Below are 24,004 nucleotides of genomic sequence, written 5' to 3' on the forward strand. Positions count from 1 at the left end.
CGGGCGCAGTGGGGCCGTGCGGGGACGCAGGAATTGCGCGGTGAACGGCGCACAACGCAGCGCACATCCACAGCGCGTTCACCACGAAGCTTGCGGCTTGCTGCCCGTTCGTTCGGCGCGGAAGCTATGCTGGCGTTAGTGGCATCAAGTTTGTCGCGAACGATGTGCTGACGACCTACGACTGCAACTTGAGTCCCGCGCGTTTCGACAAGGCGCCTGGCAGCGCTTCTACGTGATTTGCCGCTCTGCGCGTCCGTTTCACCGTACCTAGCAGAGCGATTTGTCTAACGGGCAAGGCGTCGCGCCGAACGGGCGATGGCGTTCCGTGGACTCCCTGGCAGTGCTGCAACAAGCTGTCGCGTTCAACTCTTAAAGGCGAAGCTTAAGCGTCCTTCGATTTTCCTCCTCCACTTCCACCTTCCGTCCTTCATGGCATGGTTGAGGTGCCCACCTAGTAGTGACATGACAGTTACGCGCCTTTCCTTTCCTGGAAAGCCCAATTTTCATTCATTTGCCATTGTCCTCTGCCGCCGAACGCAGGCATTTTTTTTTTGTATAATTTTTCCGATTTCACTCGCTCATGGTGATGACACAGCCCGCTCCAAATGCCCCACTGGGGAGAGGCAGCGGCAGTGGAAAAGTACGTGAAGAGCGCGGACCTTTGCTGTGTGCCGAATGAACACTTCTGCAGCGACAGCCGAATGCGTTAGACGGAAATGGCGTGGTTCAGTGTCCACACATCGGAAACAGAGATGCGCGCGGTGGCCACCGTAGGCGCTCTAGTGTCGCGCGAGTCTAAGCCATGTGACACCTGCATCATACAGGTGGCAAGCAAGTGCCACTCTTTATCGGTTCACATGAGAGGAGGCGAACCGCGCGACCCTAGACACGAACACAATCCTCGTACCGTTATGGATGGCGTCTTTATTTTGTTAACCATTTCGCGAACCAGCTAGCGCTGATCACTCGTAGGGTTGAGGTAAGCGGCTGTAATGTTTTGTTTACAGCGGCAGCTGTCAGTGCTTTGTTTCCCGGGATGCTGGAAAAAAATTGATTTTGAAAAAAGGCTCAGGTGTCCAACGATTATGAGACAGATACTGCGCCATTTCCTTTCCCCCAAAAAACCAATTATAAAAAAGGAAAGGCCACATAACTCGTCACTTTGCGTTGGTGGACACCTCAACCGCGCCGTATGGGAAGGGAGGAAGGTGGAAGTGAAAGAGGAAATAGAGAAAGGTGCCGTAGTGGAGGGCTCCGGAATATTTCGTCCACCTGGGGAACTTTGAAGTGTCTCTATAAAGGGTTCTAATATTGTTGCTGTATGCCTAGTATGTTAAAGCGAGGACGCCTCTTCACAAATATTCTCCAGAAATAATTTCGTAATGCGTGTTGTGGAAGCTGAGTTATCTGTAGTTACAATTTGAATTTCCGCGTTTTCGCGCCCTTCTGTCTCTCGTCACTTTTACTGAAATGTCGGCGCTCCTCCGGCGGCTGCCGAAGCACGCGGGAGTTCCCCAAGGAGCGGAGCTTCCGGCCGCGGATATGGTATCTGCGTGACGTCAGAAAGAGTTGACACGGCGAACCAATGATGCCCTTCTGCTGCTGACTTGAGTAATGAGCGCTGCATGACGCGTGCGCACGGATTCGGGCGAAAGCCCGGTGCCGCTGGTAGTCGCCTCTAGGCGTAGAAGCGCGAAAAAAAAATGTTGAAAATAATCGGCGCGCTTATGAGGTCTTGTACATCATTTGAACGCTCGGTGGCCTATACTCTACATAATGCAAGCGTATTATATCGATAGCCAACCTCACCCTTTTCAGAGACCTTTAACGTGCACTGACATTGCACAGAGCACGGACGCCTTCTGCGGTGAAAATATTCGCGACGGCCTCAGCGGAACGACTGCAGTTTGTGGCCTATACTCAACATAATGCAAGCGTATTATATCGATAGCCAACCTCAAACACCCTTTTCGGAGACCTTTAACGTGCACTGACATTGCACAGAGCACGGACGCCATCTGCGGTGAAAATATTCGCGACTGCCTCAGCGGAACGACTGCGGTATGTTTATGCGGCCATTAATGGAAGTCCAAAGCAACGCAGTGAAGGCGGAACAGCTAGTTCAATGCACACTTTTCATTTTTCCTTCCTTGAAACCAGAGCTGGTGGACATATTCGTGCCGAAGACTCACCCAGTGTATGTCACAGCAGAAAATCATGCTTGGCTAGGATGCAAGAAAACAGTTTTTAGAGCGCGAGCCCTATACTCCTCGGGGTACAACTTCCGATTTCGATGTGGATGAAGCATTGACCTTCAGTACCTCACAAGGTCAAACAGAATTTTCTGCGTGATGGTATGGGACTGACCATTGGGTATGCCTGACCTGACATTTCATTTGAGACTGGGCACCACATCGACAATGACCGTCAATGCCTCACAAGGTCACACCGAATTTTCTGCATGGTGGTATGGGACTGGCCATTGGGTATACCTGACCTGACATTTCATTTGAGACGGCACCACATCGACAATGACCTTCAATGCCTCACAAGGTCACACCGAATTTTCCGCGTGGATGTATGGAACTTTGACCATTGGGTACCTGACATTTCATTTGAGACTGGGCACCACGTCGACAATGACCTTCAATTCCTCACAAGGTCACACAACTTGACTGCTTGGTTGTATGCCCAAGCTATGGTAGTATGAGCATGTAATCATGATTATGACCATTGGGTACTTGACCTTTGACCTTGACATTTTATTCGAAACAGTGGAAACCATGCTTAAGAGCTTTTGCCCGTGTAACGGCTCAAGCTACGTTGAACCCCAGCCATTTTTTTTCAATCCCAGCGCAGCCCGCCGCTTGGGCGTCGCACCAGTCAGCATGAGGAGTAAATTGCCCCTCCCTCGGCGCACCGCTGTTTTCCTCCCCGCTCGTGAAACGGTCTATATACTTTGGAGAACTGGCTCGATCATGCCACCAGTGGAACAAATCTTGTTCCTGCTCCCAACCCAACATGCCCATGAGGCGTCAGGAGTTGTAAACAGGAAATATTTTACTGCGTAAGCAATACGTGTGCGATCTGGCGAAAATGTCGGTGTGTTTGCGTGACCGCCGAGTGAAGCCTCTTGTGCCTGCTGCGAGCTGAGTGCGAGACCCCCTCACGACGAGAGGGAAAATCTGCATGGGCGGAAAAGGAGAGGCGCGCTTCATATAAGGCGAAATATGATTTACGGGTTTTAACGTCCCAAAGCGACTCAGGCTATGAGAGACGCCGTAGTGAAGGGCACCGGGAATTTAGACCACCCGGTGTTCTTTAACGTGCACTGACATCGCACATTACACGGGCATCTGGAATTTCGCCTCCATCGAAATTCGACCGCCGCGACCGGGATGGAACCCGCCTCTTTCGGGTCAGCAGCCGAGCACCATAACCACTGAGCCACCGCGGCGGCTATAAGGCGAAATGTGTATAATGCAATAAATGGTAAAAACAAAGTAAAGCTAAGTGTAAATGTAGCAAACGCAAAGCATAGATTCATTAGCGATCCACAAAACCCGGTCAAATGAGAGGGAAATTAATTATTTGGGGCAACTTTCAGTCAATGGGATGCGGCAAAAGGGAGAAACATCGAATGGAAAAGTATCAATTTTAAAGCGCATTCTGCTTGTGCAGGTCGCATCAGACCATGTGAGCGTCAATTTTTTTCGTTCTTGTCACCTGGTTAAGAGAGGGCAGCAACTTTCATTTTGGGAAGAATCCGGGCGAGCGGTCGACCTCCAGATCTCTACCTCCAATGCGTGGCTCCTTGCATTGGGGTATGGTGAACATCTATCGGGAGCTGTGCGAGGCGCACCTTACTAATCAATACACCCGTCTTGCCCAGCGCGTGTCCAGTCGTCGCCTTCTGGACTGGCTACATATACAACACGACCATCACATTGAGGAAAGGGTACGAGTGCCCGAATTAAGGAGAGACGCCTTCCGTGTCCTACCCCTTTTTACCACTATACACGCTGTAAGGCACGGGCGAATGCCTTGCACCGCCATTATGGCTCCAAACACAGTGCTTTCTATGTGGACGTTGCGGGCCCACACCATTCCAGGGGAGGATGGTACACGGCCGCAGTCGTTCACAAGGAAAGACAGCTCGGTGGACGGCCTCACTTTAAGACCGCTTGCGCAACTCACGCGGGGGAGGTAGCAATCGCCCTGTCTGTCTCCCACCCTCAATCCAAGTTCATCTTGGACGAATCGCGAGGGGCCTGTCGGAATTATGAGCTGGGCTGGATAACGCCTACAGCGCAACGAATACATCGAAGAGCAGCTCGAGATCAGGACCCCATGGCCTGATTTCTCATTTGCACTCCAAGCCAGCAGGGTCTACCAGGGAACGACGCCGCCAACTCGGCCTCCCGCGCAATCAGTCCTTACAGGGATCTCTCGGACCTGCAGGTGCTCGAATTTGGGGGTTAGCGTCGCAGCGCATGCAACATTGGAGACTCGAAAGACAAACGTGCGTCTTGGGCAGTAGATATCGGCGAAGCCCTCCCAAGTGCGTTGGGAGAGAAGGCAGGCGGAAACATCTGGATACGAGCGATGAAGTTTGGTGGTGTGCTGGCACCCGAATGGCGCTCATCGTGTGTTGAAGCTATGCAGAATTGGAATGTCTTATCTTACTCGACTTCTGGACGCGAAGAGCGCAGGGTCTTCTGCGTGAATGTCCCACGGCTCAGCACGGCCGTCCCACTTTCCACAGTCACGCGGGGAACTCTTCTTTTGGCAAAAGCAGTACTTGGCTTCAGCATGGTACGTCATTTATATGACCTGTGTGATAGCTCTTACAGAGAGGCGGGCAGTCCCTGCCCGGGCATGTCTTTTAATTCGCTCGTCGTCAGTCGCTTCACCCTTCATTCTGCGTCCGCTCGATCGATCAATCAATCAATCAATCGAATAATTGGTTGGTTTGTCAATAGACATATTAATAAGTAAATAAAAAAATATTTCCATCGATAAAAGTATTGTTCTGAACTCTGAAGTGAAATAAGCAATAAAAAGTATTTTCATTTTTTTTTAGTTTGCTGAAGTTCAGATATAAAAGTTTGTGTTAATTCCTTGTGGTTATTTTTCTCCGAAGCAGAGTGCAAGTGCACGTTTCCCTCCCAACTTTCAGCCCCTACACTGAAGACTCTGTGTCTACTGGTAGCGGGTGAATTCCGCGTGGACACCAGCCACGTGTCCGAAGACCTCAGGCAAGTTACATACTCTCACTGGAGATTGATATCTCATATTTAAGAATTACGGTAGCACTTAATTATCATTATTCGATGACAATGCGTTAGCATTACTTCTTTCTTGAAGGCCTAAAGAAGCCGGCTCAGGGCATTAATCGGCGATAACTGGAACTGGCTGATTGGAGCAATTAATTTTCATTATTCGATGACAATGCGTTGGCATTAGTTTTTTCTTTAAGACCTAAGGATGCCGGGCCAGCGCATTAATCAGCGACAATTGTTTGGCACTGGCTGACTGGCCCAAGGGAAGGGAAGCGTAGCAGGGGGCGGCAGAAAGTTGGGTGGGTGGATGCGATTAAGAAGTTTACTGGGACACGGCTGCCGCAGCTGGCAAAGGACAGGGTCAATTGGAGAGACATGGGAGGGTCATTTGCCCTGCAGTGGGCGTAGTCACGCTTATGATGATGATGGTGAGGATTTGCCTGCCTAAGTGTGGACGTTTTCGTTGCGTGCTTAGACTTAAGTCCCCTTCCACACCATGCATATCCCTCTCCGTTCTCCCAGGTGGCAGGTCAGCTGCATGACCTCGAAGGACACCGCTTCCACCTCGCCGCCATACCCGTGAAAGGTGCTGTGCTGCCAGTGTGATCCGACGATTCGGGAGACGCCTTTATGAAAATGTCTTCTGTGTTTTTTTACTTGTTATATAATTCTATGCGGTATCTGGCAAATAAAAAATTGTATACGATCACCAAAGGTGCGCTGCTAATGGCGTGCCCGGAGCGCACAAAAAAGCGCGAACTCGTACCTCTGCGTAGAGCACTCGCGCATGCGCAGTGGCCCATGGTAAGAACGTGCAACTCCCACTACGCAGGCGCAGATGCCATGCGTCTACTGTGGACGCTGTGGAAAAAAAAATATATTGGGATGTTTTTCATGCCTCACGTGACCTATACGGACCTTTGACGTCATCGCCATCATTTGTCTGCTGCAACCGAAACAAGTAATCGAAGAAGTTCAATTATAAATCATTTAGCTGCCATAGGCGAATTCCAGGTGGTGATTCGTGTATATAAATTACCTACGTATCATTACAAAGCAAACGTTAAACTAATATTTGCCGTGTATACTCATTTAAGCCTGTTTGCAGTCAAGGAAAAAATTGAAAATTGTTTTTAGGGGAAAAGAAAGGGCATATTATACCAAGCAGTCTTTTTCTTATACTGTTCCAGTATTATTAAATAAATTAAACAAAGAATTGTTTGACCCCTTTCAGCATTCAAGTGATGTTATTAAGCGATTTTTTCTTAGCAGATTACGTAATATTGCACTCAGTTTAAACCTATACCTGTTAATATTTTTTTCGTTTCCCCATGACCAGTTATTTGTTTTTCTAATACCTATCTTTGTGCTGCAATGCACAGCGCTGCTTTTTTACAAAGTGTTTTTTATTTTGTTTCAGTCTTATTTGGAAAATTGAAAATCTCTGCCTTTGTACTGTACTGCCAAGTTGATAAAGGGGGCAGGACCTCTGACAAGCTTACGAGCTTTTAGTCCTGTCTCCTTCTCTGTCCAAGAGAAAATAAAGACAATGTGAAAGACTGAATGTGATATATCATTGGACACCTGAACCGCGTCGTAAGGGAAGGGATAAAGGCGGGAATGAAAGAAGAAAGGAAGAAAGAGGTGCCGTAGTGGAGGGTTCCGGAATAATTTCGACCACCCGGGGATCTTTAACGTGCTCTGACATCGCACAGCACACGGGCGCCTTAGCGTTTCGGCTCCATCGAAATGCAACCGCCGCGGTCGGGTTCAAATCCGGGAACTCCTGATCAGTAGCCGAGCGCCCAACCACTGAACCACCGCGGCGGGTGTATTAGAAGGCGATTAGAAGATTGGTGGGGAAGTGTGAGAGGTCTAGTTTAGACAAAGAAAGCATAATTTGCATTATAGGGATGAGGCAAATGCTACCCCCCCCCCCCCCGCCCTCGCCAAATTGATCGAGGATAATTTCGATGGTGATGATGATGATATTTTATGGCGAAGGGCATCTGTGGCCAAAGAGCGCCGTGGCGCAAGTCTGTGATCTAGCAGACATGAAAACACCCACGTGGTAGAAATTAACTCGTAGCCCTCCGCTGCGCCCTCTGTCATGGCCTATGAAGAGATTTCGGATGTTAGACCCGTACCACACCATAACATATCATACCATACCGTACCGTACCGTACCACAGCACAGCACGACATGTCATGCCGTTCAGCGCCGTACCGTACCGTGCCGTGCCATAATACCCTGCACAACTAGTTAGCTTTGTTTATGATCATTTTTCTTATTCTGAGCATCGCTATTATGCCGTAAGCTACCGGAAAACACCCAGCGCAGTTCGCGCACCTGCTCCTGTACAGCACAGGAGGTGAACCTCCAATACCGGACCAATCACAGGACGTGACGTTGGGTATTCCTCGGAGCAGGTGTTCGTAAACACATTCTCTCTCCGTTTCGAGCAAGAACGCTAGCCAGTGATGGCGTGTCATTTACTTGGTGTCAGCGGCGCAAGACTCGAGCGTGCTAATGACACGAAAAAGCGGTGCACGTAGGCGGCAAAGAAGGAGGAAGATCGGCTGTAGGGGTAAACGCGCCTGAGGACATCATCATTATCATCATCGTCGTCGTCGTCGTCATCATCATCATCATCATCACGCCCTTAGGGCGCTGCTGATCAGTTCGCACTGCACCTCTGGCTGGCCAGGATACTCTGTCCTGCCTATACAACTCCTATACAACTGGACAAAGTCCTATACAACTGGACTAGCTGAACTTTCCAGCTCTGCGTGAGTACCTGACCTCTCTTATGTCGACATGAACAATTTCGTCGAGTAAAAATGCTGGCATGTTCCAGAAGTAATTGCGCTCCGGACGGTGCGTGGTATAGCGTCATCGTTCATTCGTACACGAGGGAGGTTCTGGAGGTCTGAGGAACGGTGCTAAAGCATCGGTTGTTTGCAAATGCGAACGTCACTGGCAAACTAGTAAATCTTACGATATATCTCAGTTTAAGCCATGAGAGGTGAATAGGCATGAGCAGGGAATCAGTGGACAGAGCGGATATCTAGTGATCAGTTATGCACATGCATTAGATAAGAAGGAAAAGCATGTGTAGTCGCGTCGGCAGACTATGTGGTGTGGTAAAGAGGTTACGAAAAAATCGCAGGATAAGAAGACCGTGATTGCATGTGCAGTGAAATAAAGGGAGGGACAAGTAGGCTTAGCCGGATTGCATAAGGGACGTTTATTAGCTTACGTTCCGGCCTTTTATACCTCGGTTATGACGAATGGCTGGCGACGCTTTGGCATGTGCTCTTATGTTCTGTGCAAGCGCGGTAGCCGTGTATCGAGCCATGCCACCAATCCAGCTGGAGGCGCATTAGTAGTGATTAGTGACCATTGGAAGAGGCCTTTGGACTGGAGCGGACTGTATGCATGCCTGACGATGCCGGTTTCCAAGAATTAACGCCATCTTCACCTAACTTAATTCATTACCGTTTCAGCACCCCGTTCCAAAAGAACGACACTCAGTTGGGATGAAGAGAAGTATGTGGACAGGGCGTGTGGAGGGAGGACCCTGCTGCACCAACCACGCGGCGGTAGCCACCAAGGACAAGATCTACTCGTTTGGAGGCTTCTGCGTTGACAACATCGACGCGACGCGCCGACCCATGGACGTGCACGTCTTCAACACTGGTGCACTGCGTTTTATAAAAGTTTGGAGGCCGTACGAGCTGCGATTGGATTACATCTTGGCGCCCAGTGTGCCGCCATCTTGGCGCGTTTATTTCATGCTCGCGGATAGAGGAGGGGGTTGGTTGCTAGGAAATCGTGACAAGTTACCCGCCAGTGACTACGCAGTGGCTTGCCGTACTCTGGATTATATTTAAGGAGTGGTTCTGCGATCGCGCGCGTTGTTTATGAGTCAGGCACCTGGATTGCCTCCTCGAACTGGTCGTTGATTCGAAAACTTTTCGCGCTGGTCGCCGTGTAGAGTAGGAACCGTTTTTCTATGGGGACCGAAGAACGAATTGTGGCATTAAACGAGAGAAGTCTCGACGAGTGTAGTGGGTGATGGCTGCCAAAAGATGAAGGTGATGAGGATGAAAAAATTGCGGAGGGCTGTCGACAAGCTGCTGCGCTATAGGTAACCCGATGACAACATTAAGAACGAGAAAAGTATGTGCGACAGTTCGCATCACTTTGTTTAAGCCTCTGTCGCTTCTCACTGCGCGAGGCGAAACATCGGGAAGTTTTGCGCCGTTTGTTACTCGCTTTGCCACTGGTTTTGACGCAGTCTCGCTCCGCTGGTCGAAGATCCCGGTGCAAGGCGACTTAGACAGCGTGCCCTTCCATCGGCATGGCCACACGGTGGTGGCATACAGAGATTACGTCTACCTGTGGGGAGGCCGTGATGACAACGGAGCCTGCAACATCGTGTACCGTTTTGACACCGGTGAGGGATTAGCATAGCTTGCTGACCTGCTCACGCTTTCGGGCTGAAGCTGAGATAAGGTTCGAGACAACAGACCAGGCGGGCTTTCGCGCTGCCTGCTGGAACAGGAAAGAGAGACGAGGTATGGGTATAATGGAAAAGTGGGGCGGTAAGCATGACATATAAACAGAGAAGGGACGAATGCGGAATTTATTTCTTGCGTTTGCGTGGGTATTTGCAGTTTTCTGAGAGATGAGCTACTAACATGCAAAACTGGCCGCTATACATGCATGCGGTAGACAGAGTTTTCCACTTCCAACTTCGGAATGCTGCGCTAACACCGGACAGCGATAGCAAGTCCGGGTCCCTCCATATGAGTACCATGATAGCAGCGTGGCACATAGCAAAAGCTGCATGTGTGAATATGTCTATTGCCACCCACACCACATGCGCTATTAGAGGACTGTTCAGCTCATCTTAAGAAGTCAGGAAGGGAAGATTAGTTTTCATTGTTTTCCGACAAATAAGTTGAACCCGTATACAGCAAATTCGAAGGATATCGCGAAATAATTGGATACATAAAAAAATCGATATATAAAAATGGCAACAGAAAAGTTTTGTGTAACCTAGCAGCACGAATGCATGCACCCACGCTTGACATTCTTGCACAAACGCGCTGCCCGCCGGCATGCTAGCAGCGCACCACTCGCTAGGCGCTTCTACGCCTAACCTGCATGCTTCGCATCGAATCTACAGCGGAAAATGGTTTAGAACTAGCCACTACCTGTCATAATATTTGTTTGATCCTGTTATCGGCAAATTATAAATACAATAACCTCATTAAAACTAAGGTACGGTTGGTTTCAGCGACAACTTCGGCAGAGAAGCACGCTAGGCGAGGGCCTTTGCGAAGGCTTAGATAGTTTAGCTTCACCGCATGACAATGATGTGGCGTTGAAAATGGGTACAAGAGACCACTGGTTACCCTAATACATTCCTGACGTACACCTCTTTACGCGGTTTCACACCGCCAGCACTTGCAGCAGTTGCCCAAAGCTGCGCAGTCGATCTGTCTCCGCGTGTGGAAAGGGTTCGAAGAGCGTCGTTAGAAGAAGCGGCGCACGGTTCGATATATCGGATGTTCCGCTGAACGCGAGTTCGATGTACGCGAATAATAGTGTTATTCTTTTGCATGGGATTTTCAAGAGAACGTTCTGACTCTTCGATATAAACAGTAATTTGAATTATCCGGTTTTGATACATCCGGGCACGGCTGTGTATAACTCTCCTCCTGACTTATACGTTGACTTGTGACGACGCAGTCACCGAAGAACTGTTTACGGGCTGTAATCAGTGCGCTTCATAAGATGGTCGAGGTCCGACCCAGTAGCCCCCTCAGCCGCTTTATTTATAGCTTAGCTGTTATAACCTTCTTTGGGGGCTGAGTGTCTGCAGCTACTCAATCGCATATAACCGCGATAAGTGAGGACACGGACCACGGCTTTCACGACCAGCATTGATCAGATCATGTTTGAAGACTTGTAAGTAGTAATAATACCGTGTGGGATAGTAGTCGATGTCACAGGCGCATACAAAGAGCACTTACTGACCAAATAGAAAAAAAAACTTTTCAGTTCGACACCCTTTATGCATTCGATTCGACTGCTATAAGAGACGGATGAAGTCTTTTATATAAGTAGTCAAGTTAGCCAGCCTGCGTGAGTTACATACACCATTCCATCGGATACATGTAGATAGCCAGACTGGCGAACAGGTGCGGAGTGATCGTGCAACCGCTCCCTCCATGCTTGAGCCGGGTGCACACTTGAGCCTATAGCGAGCAATATGGCCACCATCAGGGAGCACGTATTGGAAAGACCCTCTCCTGTGCCTCTGTATCTCATTTTTTTTTACTGCATAGTACGGTGAAATATTACAGGGAACAGCTGAATACTGTCGCGCTGAAGGTTCTCATTGCTTTCTTGGCTCCTTACATAGTGATGGTTCAACAGCGCAAACATACACAGACCAAGTAGGAGACAAAACACACAACCCAGCGCTGAACTTACAACTGATTTTTTATTAGGAAGAAGCACGTCATATATATACACACGTAGAAAACAGCGCACATGCGCAATGCCAACAAGACTCGAAGTGCTAGTACAGGGTACAAACCACCACTATGCATCAATACCAACTAGCCCAATCTGCAGTTATTCGGTTGTTCCTTACATAATAATAATAATTGGTTTTGGGGGAAAGGAAATGGCGCAGTATCTGTCTCATATATCGTTGGACACCTGAACCGCGCCGTAAGGGAAGGGATAAAAGAGGGAGTGAAAGAAGAAAGGAAGAATGAGGTGCCGTAGTGGAGGGCTCCGGAATAATTTCGACCACCTGGGGATCTTTAACGTGCACCGACATCGCACAGCACACGGGTGCCTTAGCGTTTTTCCTCCATAAAAACGCAGCCGCCGCGGTCGGGTTCGAACCCGGGAACTCCGGATCAGTAGTCGAGCGCCCTAACCACTGAGCCACCGCGGCGGGTAATGTTTCCGGTTTAAGGGTACGTCCCGTTAGGCTCTTATAACAGTACAAAAACTAAGCGAGACATCGGCTGTTGAGTGGAGACAATTTGTGCTCCCTTTTACAATGGACCAGAGTGTATGTCTTGAAGGTTTCTACAAGACCTACATGTCTTGAGGGTTTCTTTTCGTCGATCTGCGCAGCGTCGTTGACCTGGCTCCGTCCAAACACCACGGGGCAGACACCCAGGGCACGCAAAGGCCACTCGGCATGCGTAGTGGGCAGCGACATGTACGTGTTCGGTGGGTTCGAGGACCGGCTCTTCCGGGACGTGCACGTGCTAGGCCTGGACACCATGCACTGGCGCCCCCTGGTCACCACGGTGGGTACTAACCCACGTGTTTTTTTTTCATCTGGCACTTACAGTCGCGAGGAATATGACAGGGAATAAATCTCTCGCACAAAATTGTGAATTTTCTAGTTATTTCTATACTAAATTGGAGAACGAGTTTTGGATATTATAGGCCAAGAGAAAAAATTGTTAGAAAAGAGGAAAAACTGTGCCTGGTGTAAATATTTATGGAGTAATCAATAAATGAGTCATTAAAACTTTGTTCCCTTTCGTAGTGCTCACGACTGTGCAGTCGGGGACAAGAGTCTCTGGACCACGTGTTTCGCAAACGCAGCCAATTATAATAATAATTGGTTTTTAGGGAAAGGAAATGGCGCAGTATCTGTCTCATATAACGTTGGACACCTGAACCGCGCCTTAAGGGAAGGGATAAAGGAGGGAGTGGAAGAAGTAAGGAAGAAAGAGGTGCCTGTAGTGGAGGGCTCCGGAATAATTTCGACCACCTGGGGATCTTTAACGTGCACTGACATTGCAGAGCACACGGGCGCCTTAGCGTTTTGCCTCCATAAAAACGCAGTCGCCGCGGTCGGGTTCGAGCCCGGGAACTCCGGAACAGTAGCCGAGCGCCCTAACCACTGAGTCACCGCGGCGGGTGCAAACGCAGCCAATATCCAATATTATCCAGCGGCTAGAGACCACACTTTTATAGGGAAAATTTAAAATTTTGTTATTTCATCTCCACAAGTGTGCCCTCCAGTCGGCGGTTAGGAATAGAGCTATGCGCTTCGTTTACGAAGCACGCGGTCCAGAGGCTTTTGTCTCCGACTGAGCATGCTATATTGCAAGCTGGAAAGACAGCAGATACCGCGATCGACGGTCACTTTTTGTGAAGCCAATTGAAGTGTCCTCAAAAACCTCCAGAATATCAAAGCATAAAACCAAGAGTATTTTCTTTCAGCTCGATTGGCCTTAACAATGGTCATCGAGGTTTTTTTCACAATGGCTAATACTATTTGCGCCACTAGTAATTCGTTGCTTACAAAAACAGGAGGGAATATAATAGTCACGGGTACTTCTTCCATGGCTTGTATAGGCATGGGGCACAAAAGGTATTTGTAGCGGACGAGCAGATATTTATATGGTGAATTGATAATTTAGTGCATACTCAACGGCTAGCGGCCTGTGCCACAAAGCGATTTTGAATGAGCCTTTAACGGGAATACCATCGACTTGGTGAAAGTCACGGATGACCATCGAATATCAAGGGCTGTTAAGATTGGCTGCGGAGCGAATGTGGGCTGAAAGAAAAAAAAATTATGTATTAAATCTGAAAGCACACAAACAAAAATTAGCTGCGGTTTATACTGCTGAACCTGGTTAGAGAGTGAAAGCTGTGGTATATCGGGAAAGTAGACGCGGCTTGGCGTCTGTAACGTTGAGTGCGTTCCTCACACTAGATAGGCAGCGCGCCCACCCTGCCACCCTGGCAGGTGGCAGTTAAATTAATGGTTGACCGCGTGAGGTTGGTCACCCAATGAACGCTGCGACCTATTCTACCGTCCTCTATCTGCGAATCGAAAGGTCAAAGGTCAAAATGGTGTGACATCATGGTTGAACACATATGGTAAGACCTATAGCCACACTTGACCTCCGTCTCACTTGAAGGTCAGCCGGAAACGCACGGCGAATTCGGCTTTACCTATCGCAGTGAAGCTTTCGCTTCAAAAATTGCGTCCTATTATTTCCAGATGATACTGCCTTGTTCGAAAATAGCGTTTATTACGTATTCGGAAAGACAGCTCACCATACGGAAGAATGTGGGGAAAATGGCGCCAATTTTTCGCCCGCTCCATGCCCTCGTTTTGACCTTTACCTCCTCTCACAGCCCTTCGTGACGACCTTCACCTAGCCGTTCCCGCTCCGGCCTAATGATGGTACAGAAAACAGACACCACCTGCGAAAGAATTTCCTCTTTTTGTCCTTTTCTTTCGCCTCTAAGGTCGCCGGCAACTTGTGCTACTCTTGCCGAGCCGGCACTGTTCCCTCCTTCTTCCTCACAGGGCGCTTCACCAGAGTGGCGCGGTTTCCACTCCGCCGTGGTCATCGGCAGCCGCATCTACGTATGGGGCGGCAGGTGTGCCTTGGACAGCGGGACCGCCTTGTTAGCCACTGAGGACTACAGCAACCGGCTCGTCTACCTGGACACCGCCAGCGACGTCTGGGTGCGACCCGAAGCAGAAGGCACCAGGCCGCTAGCGCGATGCGGTCACACGGCCTGTGAGTGAGAGCTTAAAGGGACCCAGAAACGGGGTCTCAATTAAGGTGCGATATGTCTGGAATGTTAAAACACGACGGTTCATAATTATCCCCCTGCAAGAACTATTTTAATGCGTTTTGTGGAAGCTGAGTTATATGCAGACAAAATTTGAACTTCCGTGTCTTCGCGCCTTTCCCTCTCCTCTCGCACGCCAAAACGGCAGCGCTCCTCCGCCGGCCCCACTCATTCGGCCCCTCCCCTACCTCCGCCGGCTGCGGTGCGCGCGGAGTGGCCGCGGCCGCTGTAGCGCGTGACGTCTGAAAGAGTTTGGCGCTGTGAGCCAATGATAACCCCCGGCTGCTGACGTCATTTGCAAGACGTGACGTCGTCTGCCAGGTTTTCGTGCAAAAGCCCGGCACCGCGCGTCGCCGCGAGGTGCGAAAGCGGGAATTTTTAAACATGTATTGTAAATTTCCCGCTCGCTGTTGAGGTCTCGTACGCGGCATGGACGCTCGGTGGCCTGTACTCGACATAGTGCAAGCATCTTAAAGCCAAGCTCATACACCCCTTTTTGTGGCCATTTAACTCCACGGCAAGCTGCTGCTTCAACACCCATTCGATACAGCACTATCCAGATTGCCCCTAAAACCAAGGCCTGATGGCAGTCTCTCCTACAAGGTTAACAGACAGACAGACAGACAGACAGACAGACAGACAGACAGACAGACAGACAGACAGACAGACAGACAGACAGACAGACAGACAGACAGACAGACGGACGGACGGACGGACGGACGGACGGACGGACGGACGGACGGACGGACGGACGGACGGACGGACAGGCAGACAGACAGACAGAAAAAACTTTATTCAGCAAGGTTAAGAGGAACACATTCATTAGCGCGCCTTTTTTAATGAAATGCATTTGAGGCTGTCGAAAGCTATTCCTAGGAAACCCATAGGGTATTTGCAAGAATGGAAATGTCAAGAAGTCAGGTACAAAGAGTCGCCCTAAGAAAAGCCTCGCGGGTAATATGGACTGCTGTCATAAGTTTGTTCTCAGATGAAAGTACTGCCAGGATCGAACTCCTGGAAATATGGCGGCCTCCATTGAGTCACGATGGTTGAAGTCTCCACAGATGGTTTATGGTGCTTGCGATATACACCCGTCGTCTCTCATAGTCACATTCGAACTGAGTGTAAACAGAAATGTTGGTATGAATGAGTAGGACGTTGTTAGTGGCTATTCATTAATCAAATAACAATGGAAGGAATGAATGAATGAAAAACTTTATTGGTTCCTTTAGGAAGTAGTAGCGGTAGAGGACGAAGTCTTCGTCTTGAAGCTTGGGTCCTCCTTGGCCGTGGGTGGGCCCCTAGTCCAGGGCTCCACTGAGTCGGGCCACCTCGCATGCGTGTGCTATGAGGGCCCTTTGGACCTCTAGCTCGCAGCCGGTGAGCCGGCTCTCCCATTGCTCCGCACTTGGCGTTTTGTGTTTGTGGAATGCTTGATTTCTTCCGCACTCCCACGTGACATGATATAGTATTGGTTTTGCTCCGCACCACGGACAGTTGGCGCTATACTGTGTGGGGAACATCTTGTTTAAAATGTATAAGTTTGGGAAGGAGCCTGTTTGCAGTCTTCGCCATCCTGTGGCTTCCTCCTTGGATAATGCTTTATGTGGTGGGGGGTATTGGAATCTTAGCCCCTTATATAGGTTTAATAATTCCGAATAGCTGTCCCCGCAATTAATCTGGGGCCCCTCCGGGGTTGATGACGTTCCTGCTCGGCTGGTCAGAAGGAAAATATGTTGCTAGCCGCGGCATCTGCCATCAAGACCTGAAGCACCGGAGCTTCAGCTAGCGGGACAAAGATCCCCAGGTGGCCGAAATTATTCCGGAGCCCTCCACTACGACACCTCGTTCTTCCTTTCTTCTTTCACTCCCTCTATCCCTTCCCTTACGGCGCGGTTCAGGTGTCTAACGATATATGAGACAGATACTGCGCCATTTCCTTTCCCCAAAAACCAATGGTTATGGTGAGCTAGCGGGAATAAAAGGACAGGGAGAGGGAAAGAAACGGGGAGCGATATTAAGAATGGATAGGGGTAGGGAGCATTATAAACTATGTACAAATACAATAAACCTGGTTTTTTCGACAGGAACGCACAACTGTTTCAGGCAGAAATGTGGTAAACGCATGCGAACTCTATGCAGACGAAAAAATTATTTCTGTGATATCCACACGTGAGAAAGAAAGCGTATTATTATTAAAATATCGGAACTCCGTCTGCAATGTTGAATATTCTGGAAAAGACCAAGGACTTAAAAGCGCAAACAAAAAATAACACTGTCAGAGGCCGCGACGAGCGTCGATCTCACAAGTGGTTGGAAAGATTTGCGGGGAACAGAATTGAAATATATTTTCAGCGTCAGTTCAAAGGCAGCCCCTTTATTTGCGTTACACTGCCAATGTCATGCGCACGTGTAAATGGGCCAGCGTTTAGGTGTTTCTCGCGACGAGTACATACAAGAGCAAGGTATCGTTTCAAAAGGGTTGAAATGCAGGCCAGTTGGTTCGTAGTAACTTGAAAAAAAACCAGTCACGAAAGACAAGGGGCAAGAGAAGGAGTGTTCACTCCACAACGACTGGTCTGTCAACTGAGATTTATTAGACAAAACAGTCCCAGCAAGGCCAGCAGAGCATGCGCAACAGCCGTATCACAACTCACAGCGCATAGGGCTCACAAGACACACCTCTACCGTGACCGGCCTAAAAAAGCGAATTCTTTCTCGAGTAAGCGCACCGAGGTTCTGCTAATGCAATCTTGGCCTGACAAACTGATATGGTATGCCTCCAAGATTTCTCGCTCTTGCTTGCCGTTGCCTCTACGAAGAATCATTACATTGCTGAACAGTGGATAACACCCACATTCATTGCAATGGCGAGGCAAGTTGGCACCGTCATCAGACCCCAGGGAGGAGTGGTGCTCACCGGCTGCGTGAGCACCACTCCTCCCTGGGGTCTTGTTAGCTAAAACATTGTCAGCTAAAGCATTGTTAGCTAAAGCATTGTTATCTAAAGCATTGTTATCTAAAGCATCTAAAGCCACTTGGCAACGGGGAACCATTACGGTGTGTGACGAAGACCCGCTTGAAACCAACATTCCCATGAGATGATGGCTTTTCTGCAGTCTGGCGCAACTACAGGGCCTGTGTTTTAAACTAACGCTGAACATTTTTTCTATTCTGTTCCGCATCGCCGACTCTAAGCACTTTTGTTGGCGCTCAGCCTGTACTCACACTTAGTCCGTGTCTTTAGTTTGCGTTTCTGTTCCCTTTTTATGTCAAGTACGAACCAAGACCTGAGCAGCATGTCAAAATAGATGCAGAGTAGGCAAACGCTGCGCAAACATCGTATTCGTTCTGTTACACTCACATAGACACAAGTTCAGGAAGCAGTTGAGATGAGTTGACGTGTTGAATGCTACAGGTGGGGTTAACCTTGCTTTATCTGCCGGCAATTGCTCCACCGCAGCGTCCCTTCTATATTAACAATGTCCTAAAGCCCGTCGCATCTACCCCGCTATGCGCACAGTCTCTTTTAATAGCACACATTCTCTCCCGCTGTCACCATCTATGCACACAATCACTCCACACAGTCCACATCACAGTCCATTCCATAAGTCACCATCTATGTACATATTCAGACACAGTAGAACATAGGCCATTGCAGTGCCACAATCTATACACACATTCACTCACAGTATAACGTAGTCCACTCCGGAAGACACCATCTACGCACACATTCAATCATATTAGGCCATAGTCCGTTCCTGCTGTCACCATTTAGAAACAAGATCCGTGTCCTGCAGAAGTGTTAAAAGAAGGCGTGCAGCCTCCCTTCTGCATGTCTGGCTCCCACTCGTGTAGACAATGTCCTGAACTGTATTGTAACGGGTTCCTGTCTTCTTGAAGGAAGCGAACATCACATACCTTTCCGCGTTGTACTCTGGGCCGTACATAATATAATGTTCGATATCCCCGCACACACCGCATAAAGTTCAGGAAGCAGTCGCGAGGCACGCCATTTCAGTACAGGAATCTTGTTCATGGCGATATATTCGGAGTTCTATACCGTCCGCCAGTACTTTTGTCCTGGAGAATTTTCGCCCGTATTTTCATTAAAATGCGTCGGATGCAATTAAGATTAACTCCGCATCCTCGTGCTGAAGTCTATGACGTCACTGCAGCCATTTCCACTGTGGCACCGCGCGGTAGTTGTTCGCGACTCTTAGCGCAATAGAAGGGCTGCCTTTGATCGGCCTTTTCATTCTCGGGGTTAGACACGTTGCGAATAGCTTGGAGGGAAGTCTAAACCCAGCAGAAAAACGCGCAGCCTGCAGCTGACTGTTGGGCAACATTATTTTCCTTTCTTTTTCTTTGCCCACACTAATATATGTTCCGATCAGAGGCTAGATGATGATCATTATCATCAGCCGCGGACAACGCCCACTGCAGGGCAAATGCCTCTCTCATATCTCTCCAGTTAATCCGGTTTCAGAGCCGAGATAGCATTGAAAATTTCAAAACGTTCGCTGTGACTTCACAGACAGGTGTAGGTCATGCAACTTTAAATATTCAATAGTGACGTCAAGCCTGGTCCCCGAGGAACCGATGCACTTGCGATGTTACACCACAACTTCCTCACCCTCAGCCGGCTGCGCGCAGTCGTTGACGTCGTGTGGAAGAACCTTGGAAGCCTGGATCTAGATGATTTCGTGGCTTGCCGGAGACTGTCGTTTTTGAACTGCGCCTAAAACACTGCTGCTTCAGCCGTTTCCTTATAGCGATTCCTTCCGGTGCTTTTCGTTTCCAGTTGTCTACAATGGCGAAATGTATCTGTTCGGCGGATACAATGGTCTCTTGGGAAGTTTCTTCGCCGACATGTACAAGTACGACACAGGTATACTCTACTTCTTTGCACCTTGAGATTTATTTTTTTTAAGTGTGAGCTCTTCTGGAGAAGTTGTCGTAGTATTAGTAGTAGTAGTAGTAGTAGTATGTTTATTTGGCCATATTATATAAAATATGCCCTCGAGGTGAGGCTAAAGGAGGTAGACCAAGCATACCTCCTGACAAGGCCTACACCCCGATCACACATAATGGAAAACGGGGGCCGAATGGACAAAAGATAAAAAACAATGAGCAAACATGATCACAATAGAAAATAGTTAATGATAGACAATAATAAATATCAATTAACAATAAACGAAACATTTCATAATATGCACATTCAAAAAATAACTAAGTATACAGAATTAGCTGAAATTTAACCGGGGGGGGAAAAGAATCGTCAGTTTTTTCTTGAATACAGACACACTATAACTTTCTAAAGCAATCTGAGTAAGATACTGGTAGGCATTACACAATGTTATAATTTGATAATCGGTTGTTTGTTTACCATAATTTGTTTTGGGTCTTGCAGTAGATAGGGCAACGGAACGTAGACCATACGCAACGTTTCTTGAATTATAAGTATTAGAAAAAGAGCTAAAGTCATGCTTGACTTTATAAAAAATGTGAAGAGCCAAACTAAAATTGTATGAATTAAAGAAATTGCGAACATAAAATGTTTCAAAAAGATTTGCTTCAACAGATGAACTTGAACTTAATAAACGTAGAGCTCTTTTCTGGAGAGAAAGCAATTTGTATGAATCAGTTTTGTTGCATGTACCCCAGACTAGGTTGCAAGACACCAGGTGAGAAAGAACAAGGGCAAAATATAACTGTTTTTTAACTTGTAATGGGAGATGTCTAACACGATAAATAACATAAATAGATCTGGCCATTTTTAGTCTAATGTAGTTTATATGATCACTCCAACCCAAATCGCTACGAAAAAACACACCAAGGAACCGGCAACTATGAACTTGCTCGATGTTAAAGTCATTAAAAAATAGTTTGATGTGATGACCTAATGGTTTGTTTTTTGGATGGAAGAGCATAAACTTTGTTTTGTTTACGTTTAATTGAAGTTGATTAACATAGAGCCAAACCGCTAACTCCTCAAGCCAGGCATTACATTGGTGTTCAATTACTTCGAGACTGGAGCCGGAAAAAAAGACATTAGTATCGTCGGCATACATCATAATATTAGGAGTTAATGGAATGTTTACAATGTCACTAATATAGAGAATAAACAAAAATGGTCCCAAAATTGAACCCTGAGGGACACAGAGTTTTATCATACCAAAACTGGATTTTACATCATGAATCTTAGTGTACTGTATCCGTGCAGTTAGATAACTTTCCAAAAGTGAATTTGCCACTCCACGGATCCCGTAAGTCTTTAATTTATGGAGCAGTATTGTATGTTGCACATAATCGAAAGCTTTGCGTAGGTCAAGAAAAATTCCAACAGAAAAAAGCTTAGTTTCAAAATTTTTAATTATAGAGTTTTTAATATCTAACAGAGCAGATTCTGTTGATTTACCGGCCTGAAAGCCATACTGTTGGGGGCAGATAAGATGTTTAGCTTGTAAGAAATTGTTTAGTCGCCTATAGAGTACACGCTCAGCTAACTTCGAAAACAGTGGCAATACCGAAATAGGACGGTAATTATTTGGGTCATTTTTGTTGCCTCCTTTGAATAAAACGGTAACGCGCGCGACTTTTAATTTGATAGAGAATACACCAGAAAGTAGCATTCTGTTACAAATATGCGTAAGAGGGCCAGCAATAATATTTACAGCACATTTGATAGGAAAAGCAGCAACTTCGTCATCTCCAGGTGAGCAGGTGTTCCTAAATGAATTAATGATAGAAATAACTTCATCCACTGAAGTAGGGGACAAAAATATAGATTCAGTACTGCAAGAGGGTAAGTATGAGTCGACAGTCCGGGTTGAAAAGAGCATTCGAAGCATTCGAAACCACACGAAGCATTCGCAGCGGCTGGATCAGTAGCGTACGCGGGGCATGTCATGTCCGTTATTGGGATTTGGAAGGGGTCGCTTTAAAATGTGAACAGTGTGTATAAGATAAGGGCACAATTGTAAGCCGAGAAGGAAATAGCGGTTCAGCAGTGCGCATGCGCAGAACGCTAACCCAAAGCCGGCGATATAGCGTGGCTCCCTAACTCCAGATATGGGTCGGACAGCATTGTCGACGTCCTGCGAAGCGGGGGCCGCTCGGCTCACCACCAATTTGTCGTTGCCGCTTCACTAAGTGTCGCGTTCATGCAAAGGCATGGTGCACGAAGCTTTTAGTGCGTTAGCATTACAGTCAGCACTCAATAATTTCGCCGATCTTTGACAGAAGGCTCATTATGCGCATTCTTTAACGCCGTATCAAACTAAAATTAATGCCTTTAAGTATTCTTCTTATCCAGGCACTATCGAGGAATGGAACAAGCTGCCCTCTGGTGTCATCATGTCCATTGATTTCATTGACAAATTGTTGTCGTCTACCTCATAGTCGTGTTTCGTGTTTATGCATGTTTTATTGTAAGAGTTGAACATGTCTCAGTGTATTTTACTTATGCTTCGCGCGATGAATTGATATTCAAAATGCTGTATTTTTTTTCGCCCCCCCCCTCTGCTAGGGCACACTTAGGGCCTGCAGTATTTGTTAAATAAATAAATAATTGAACGTGAAGCAACCTAGGTAGACGGCCTAGGTTGTTTTCTCTGCTAATGCATACAAAGCGCGACACAAAGCTCGTGTATTCACGTTTGCGCAGAGGCCTGTCAATGGAGTGAAGTGGAGCCGATTGGCAAGGGACCCTGCCCTCGCACTGGTCACTGCTGTTCCTTGGTCGGTGACCGACTGTTTATCTTCGGTGGTATCAGGTAATTATGCGGCCATCATTTCAGCCTATGTGTTTTTTCGTGCGAGTTCCATTGCGCATTCCAGATGAAAAAAGACGACAGATCTGTGTCAAAAGTGCGACAAAATATCTTGTAGTTTTGTCGTAACGACAGATTTTTCAGTTTTGTATTATTTTTCTGCAGTACTTTTTTCTCTGCAGTATACGTTTCTTTAGTAACTACATAAATTTTTGTTGTTACTACGATGACTTCGTTAAAAACATTCGAGAAAATCTATTGTAACGACAGAATTTTTTTCGCTGTGTTTTGTCAACTGGGGTGCCTGTACATCATGATCACTTTGCCATCGCTTGCAATGCTCGTCGCCGCAATGAACCGTCACATGCACAGCCTTAATGAAAAACCTTCAGGCCGCATGGTTTGGGTTTCAGCCGAGCAGTGCGGTGTAGTTTTGCGCCCTCGTTTCTGACACACAGCGGTGGCTCAGCGATTGCGGCGTCCAGATGCTGAGCGCCAGGACGCGGGTTCAAATCCCGGCCGCAGTGGACGTATTTCCATGCAGGCGAAATGTATAATGCACTCCTTCTGTGCGGTGACAGTAGACGTTAAAGATCCCCAGATGGTCGAAATTATTCCAGAGCCCTTCTTCTTCTTCTTCACCCCAGGTATATGGCACATACCCACGCGGGGGGATTGGCCAGGGCGTAGTTGAATAAACAAAGAAGTTTCCATGGAAGATGATGACAAAATTGTACCACGAATGATGATGATGATGATAAACCTTTATTTGCCATCAGAATGGAGGCCCCCTACTCCCTACCTCCGGCACGCAGGCCGAGGGGCAGGGGCCGGGACCTCCAATCGTGAATTCTCTACGTCACATCTTTGTCTTCTTTCACTCTCACCTTCCTCCCTTCCCTCACGGCATGGTTAAAGTGTCCACCTAGAAGTGAGAGAGCTACTTAGGCTTTGATTTCCCGATCAGCAAATCCTTTAAAGGATTCTTTGCTTAACTTTCCTGAAAAACTCCTGAGCTATATTGCTGTGTTCTCTGCATGGTGGGTCACTCGTAGTCATTTTCATGTTTGTTGAGTCAAGATTAGTCACTTTTTTGCTCAGCAATTTCTAGTAATTTTCATTTTTACGGAGTCATTTGTCGTGGTTATATAGCCATCATCGATTTTACAAGGTCATTTTTTTCTGGGAGGGGAATTCTTCCTATGGCAGTACACTTCCGGCCTCTGCTCCTCTTTCCTACAAGCGAAGAGGGGACTTCCTTCTTTCCATTTTCCACCTGCCAACCATGGCAGGTGGCA

The 24,004-nt window shown here is 47.7% G+C and overlaps 1 protein-coding gene across 1 annotated transcript; it reads left to right on the forward strand.

Annotated features, from left to right (window-relative positions):
• The first annotated feature begins 8,037 nt into the window (after positions 1-8,037).
• Positions 8,038-22,777, forward strand: LOC144134444 (kelch domain-containing protein 3-like). Its single transcript, XM_077667357.1, has 6 exons — positions 8,038-9,742; positions 12,451-12,629; positions 14,660-14,876; positions 19,736-19,822; positions 22,601-22,709; positions 22,774-22,777. The coding sequence occupies exons 1-6, from the start codon at positions 9,442-9,444 to the stop codon at positions 22,775-22,777; spliced, it is 897 nt and encodes a 298-aa protein (XP_077523483.1). The 5' UTR covers positions 8,038-9,441.
• Positions 22,778-24,004: the final 1,227 nt, after the last annotated feature.

This window comes from Amblyomma americanum, chromosome 5 (assembly GCF_052857255.1).
Source record: "Amblyomma americanum isolate KBUSLIRL-KWMA chromosome 5, ASM5285725v1, whole genome shotgun sequence".
Taxonomy (NCBI): domain Eukaryota; kingdom Metazoa; phylum Arthropoda; class Arachnida; order Ixodida; family Ixodidae; genus Amblyomma; species Amblyomma americanum.

Coding starts and splice junctions, on each gene's coding strand:
- LOC144134444 (XM_077667357.1), top strand. CDS start 9,442: ATGACAACATTAAGAACGAGAAAAGTATGTGCGACAGTTCGCATCACT. Junction 9,743..12,450: donor CGTGTACCGTTTTGACACCG/GTGAGGGATTAG, acceptor CGATCTGCGCAG/CGTCGTTGACCTGGCTCCGT. Junction 19,823..22,600: donor CATGTACAAGTACGACACAG/GTATACTCTACT, acceptor ACGTTTGCGCAG/AGGCCTGTCAATGGAGTGAA.